General features: G+C 33.0%; 1 protein-coding gene across 1 annotated transcript; it reads right to left on the reverse strand.

Moving 5' to 3' along the window:
- Window positions 1-1,029: 1,029 nt before the first annotated feature.
- LOC139876145 (probable NAD(P)H dehydrogenase (quinone) FQR1-like 3) lies at window positions 1,030-3,249 on the reverse strand. The gene is made up of 5 exons (XM_071863450.1): window positions 3,132-3,249; window positions 2,783-2,824; window positions 2,572-2,665; window positions 2,177-2,442; window positions 1,030-1,391 (listed from the first exon to the last, which is right to left on the reverse strand). Exons 2-5 carry the CDS (start codon window positions 2,806-2,808, stop codon window positions 1,163-1,165), a joined length of 615 nt encoding a protein of 204 aa, XP_071719551.1. The 5' UTR covers window positions 2,809-2,824; window positions 3,132-3,249; the 3' UTR covers window positions 1,030-1,162.
- Between the last annotated feature and the right edge of the window lie 1,091 nt (window positions 3,250-4,340).

A 4,340-nucleotide genomic window follows, 5' to 3' on the forward strand; every position in this document is an offset into this window, starting at 1 on the left:
AAACCAAAACATCAACCGTTGTAAGTCTGCTAACCCTTCTATAGGTCCTTTGACGAATCTTCAAGTCAAAGCTACAAATTAGGTCTCGGAAACTTGTATTGGTTGCTACTCGATAATATTGCAAGCTCGTTACAGTTATAGTCGAGATCTTTTGAAGTAATTTAGAGTGATATACTAAGTAGTTCAATACGACTTGTATGAACCTGTCATACCTAACTGTCATGCTCAATTAGGAAGACTTGATGACGTACCCATCTTTGAGCTTTCACATGATGGCCAATGAGCTCTCACTAATGGCCTAACACACCAAACATGTCTATGCTCTCCGTTTAAAAACCTTGTCTTCTTACAAGGGTGTTAGCGCTCTAATAAGTCTTTGAGCACCTCATACAGTCACTTGATATCTCCCTAAGTCTTTGAGCACCTCATACAGTCAACTATTTTATGTATTGTGTGATATTTTTAACATATACATACGTGTTGCCCCTGTTTTACGATAAAATTTGTTCTATCATTTCAAACCTCCTCCTTGTTCTTCGGCCCCCCTCTCTCTTTTGTGGTTGCATTACAAATTTTATTGCAACCATATTCGTAAAAGGGCGTGTTGTTCCTCTCTAAACTACGGTAGCTTACATATATTCTCTGATCAGTCCATGTGAAATGTTCCCTAAACCATGTTAGGCTTTTCAATGCTAAAATAATTACTTGTAACAGAATAACAGATTACATGTAGGACAGCTTATAGTTTGCTAAATATCTGACATATTATAACTATCAATCAGTTCATTTAGAATTATACTAATATTGACATCCCAAGTTTTATATATGTCATATCTCGTTTTAATAAACTTGAGGCTTTTCAATGCTAAATAAGTTCATACTTATAACAGATTAAACGCAGGACAGCTTAAAGTTTGCAAAATATCTTAGATTATAGAACCATCAATTCATTAAAGGATATCTGATATATTCAGATACTATCTAAAAGCTCTGGTAAACAACATATCAAATCAAACAATCTTTCTGACTTAGAGAGTTTCTATAAATGCAGATTTCATGTAGTCACGGGTTAAAATGTAATAGGTATATACAGAAAAATGTATAAACTTTATTAATTTGAAAATGTACAGCATTTACGAACCAGATTCAATTACATTGAGCTTTAGTTTCTGGAAAGCTTTTTAGTAATTTCAGAAACATATTTACCTTGATAAAAGGCTTGTTGGAGCTCTAACTCAGAGGGCGTCCGCGTTCCATCGCCTGCGTATGTTCCGGCGCCATAAGAGGACCCACCCTTAACTTCATCTATTTCAAACATTCCAGTTCCAAATGTGTACCCAAGTGGTACAAATATCATCCCATGATGTGCTAGTTGTGTTATCGCTGTTAAACTACAAGAGTGCAAGAAAATCAGTAATGTCAGTCCGAATGACGAACCCCGAATGAACTGTAACAAATAATTTCAAAGATTTGACCAAACAAGGTGAAAATATAGACGTGGTTAAATGGGTGGTCTGGATAATGAGTCAAAATGGGTAACAAGCTAGAGAGAAAATCCTATGTTCACAATTCGAACCAAATTCAATCCTATATTTATCTTTAGGCATTACGGGTGGTGATATTTCCACCACACACATGCATTAATGAGTTGTACGATACAACTCAATGCACGTGTGTGGTATATTTATAGAAAAGTCTGGTGGATTTATCAATACGTGTTACTAATGCATAAAATTGGACGGGTGGGTTGGTTAAATGGGTTAGGTAATGAATCAAAACGGATTAGGGTTGTGACAGCTCCATTATAGTATAGCTGTGACGGAATCTTTCAAATTTTCGATTTGGGCATAGGCTGACTCGAAAACAATTTTTGCCTTTTAAACTTGGGATGACTCCTACCGCAAAAACAAGATTATTTCAGTAATAATCTAAATGTGTGAATACAACAATTAAGTAGGTTATGTGCATTAAAATACACACTGTGGGAAACTTTCAACCATTTTGATCCATTTGACTCATTTGAAATAAAACACGACCAAATAGAAATGGGTAGAAATTGCAACCTATAAGTTTTCATATTGATCCATTTGACTCATTTGAAATAGCCACCTATAAGTTTTCATTATTAATGGAACATAAATAAGGTATACATCTTCAAGTAGATACGATATCTTACGCTGTAAGTTCCTGGCCTCCGCCATGAAAACCGGTGCTCCAGAAGATTCCAGCTGGTTTACCAGCAAGTGCTTGAGTTTCCCACAAATCGTTAGTTGCATCGAAGAAAGCTTTACATTGGGCCGCCATCACACCAAAACGAGAAGGAAAACCAAATAGGAATCCATCAGCTTCGGTAAGCTGTTCCGGCTTAATAACCGGAACATCATCTGGTTTTGGTGGAGCCTTCATCTTGTTTAGAACCACATTAGGCAGTGTTTCAGGTACCTAAACAAAACTCCACAATTTTTCATTCTAAAACGAGTCACGAGTGATTCAAAACAACAACTAATTGACATGTAAGATGTTCTTGTTCTGTTTGCACATGAAAATATTAAAAAACCATAAGAACAAAACCTGCCAAAGAGTTGCTTCGATTCCTTCAATCGAATTGGCTCCACGTTGTATTTCTCTAGCCATATACTCCACATGTTTATGCAGAGAGTAATAACTGAAACAACATTAATTCAAGTTACTACATACAAACATATAAAGTATGTGTTCTTGTAAAGTTGTAATCATAGTTTCTGAAATGTAGACAAAAACTGTGATTTATATGTTCACTTACATTATATAGATCTTGGTGATCGCCATATTTTGATCTGAATCACTGATAAAACCAAACGACAATATGCAAATTCAGTAGACATAATTAAACAAGATAATAAGTTTATCCAGATACACTAATTCAATTCTACACATATAGTGATATAAAATTTTGAGGTTTCTTTCATCCATAGGATAGGTCTATAATAATAAAGCAGTTCAATCAAGTTAACTGATTTTAAATAGTTGTAACATGAATAATGAATATACGGAATTAAAAGAAAACAAGTATAAATTCAAGATATTTTTTTCTTTGAGACATTTCATCGAACAGTTAGTGATCAAGGATGATAAGGGAGACAGCAACTTACATGACTTGGGTTAAATAGTTAAAGAAAGTGAAGAAGCTTCAAAGGGGTCGGATGGAGGTGAGAAGGGGAGGTTTGTTTTGTATCGACGATGTTATCCAAATAATAGAGATGAGATGATCATACAAGCAATAGTATTTTCTTTTATTTTTTTAATAATGACTATTTATATTTATTTTATATTATTATTATTACAAGGTTTTTGTTAAAAATATTTTCGGAGATTGGTCAAAATACGCATATTTTCTAAATATTTTGACAATATATTCTTAAAATTTAATTTGCAATAATGTTTAGGGATGAATATTAGTACCCGAATTACCGATACCGTATTGGTACCGTACCGTTACAATCGGTACGGTATTCGGTTCTTAAATATATAAAAATTTTAAATGCGGTACTTTCAGTGCGATACCGTTATTTACCGGGTTTGGTACCCGTCCCGAATGTGTAAAATTTGTGAATCGTAAAGGTTAAAGAAAAACTATTACGTTGTCTAAAATTTGAGTTTCTTCCGATTAGTACTTTTTATAGTGTAAGCTTTAACATATAAGTTGAATACTTGGTTTTATAGTCCCTATTATAGTCCCCTATTGCCTAAATAAAAAATCATACTCCGTACTTCTTATCAGTGGTGGAACATGAAGTTTATAATTAGGAGGAAAATAACAAATATTTTTTGGTTAAAAATAAGTATTATCACAGTCATAACGATGATGAAAATAACTACAATTCATAATCATACTCATATTTTTGAAGTTTAAGACTTTAATTAATGTTTATATTTATTTATATTGACTATTAGATCAAAGTAAGAAACGTTGTTAAAACATAGTTGTTGCATAATTACTCTATGGGAGATGATACTCACACACACCAAGAATTGATCCATACACACCAACTTACTATTATACTCTTAATTTACAATTATGAAGGTTCAAGTACCTAGATAAATTTAAGGTTATAACTGTCAATTTTGTGCTAAAAAGTGTGGATGAATCAATTTTGAGTGTGTGAGTATCATTTACCATTACTCTATATATCTAAAAGCCATAGGTTTAATGAATAGTTAACTTGATAGGTTTTACAAATTTGCAACGAACTTTTTACTTAGTACAATTCAGCCCCACTCTTTTAATACTTAACTCTATAATTTTTATAAACTTACCACAAACTTTTCACACTTTATAATTTAACCATAAAACTTCTCAT

The sequence above is a fragment of the Rutidosis leptorrhynchoides genome, chromosome 1 (assembly GCF_046630445.1).
Source record: "Rutidosis leptorrhynchoides isolate AG116_Rl617_1_P2 chromosome 1, CSIRO_AGI_Rlap_v1, whole genome shotgun sequence".
NCBI lineage: Eukaryota > Viridiplantae > Streptophyta > Magnoliopsida > Asterales > Asteraceae > Rutidosis > Rutidosis leptorrhynchoides.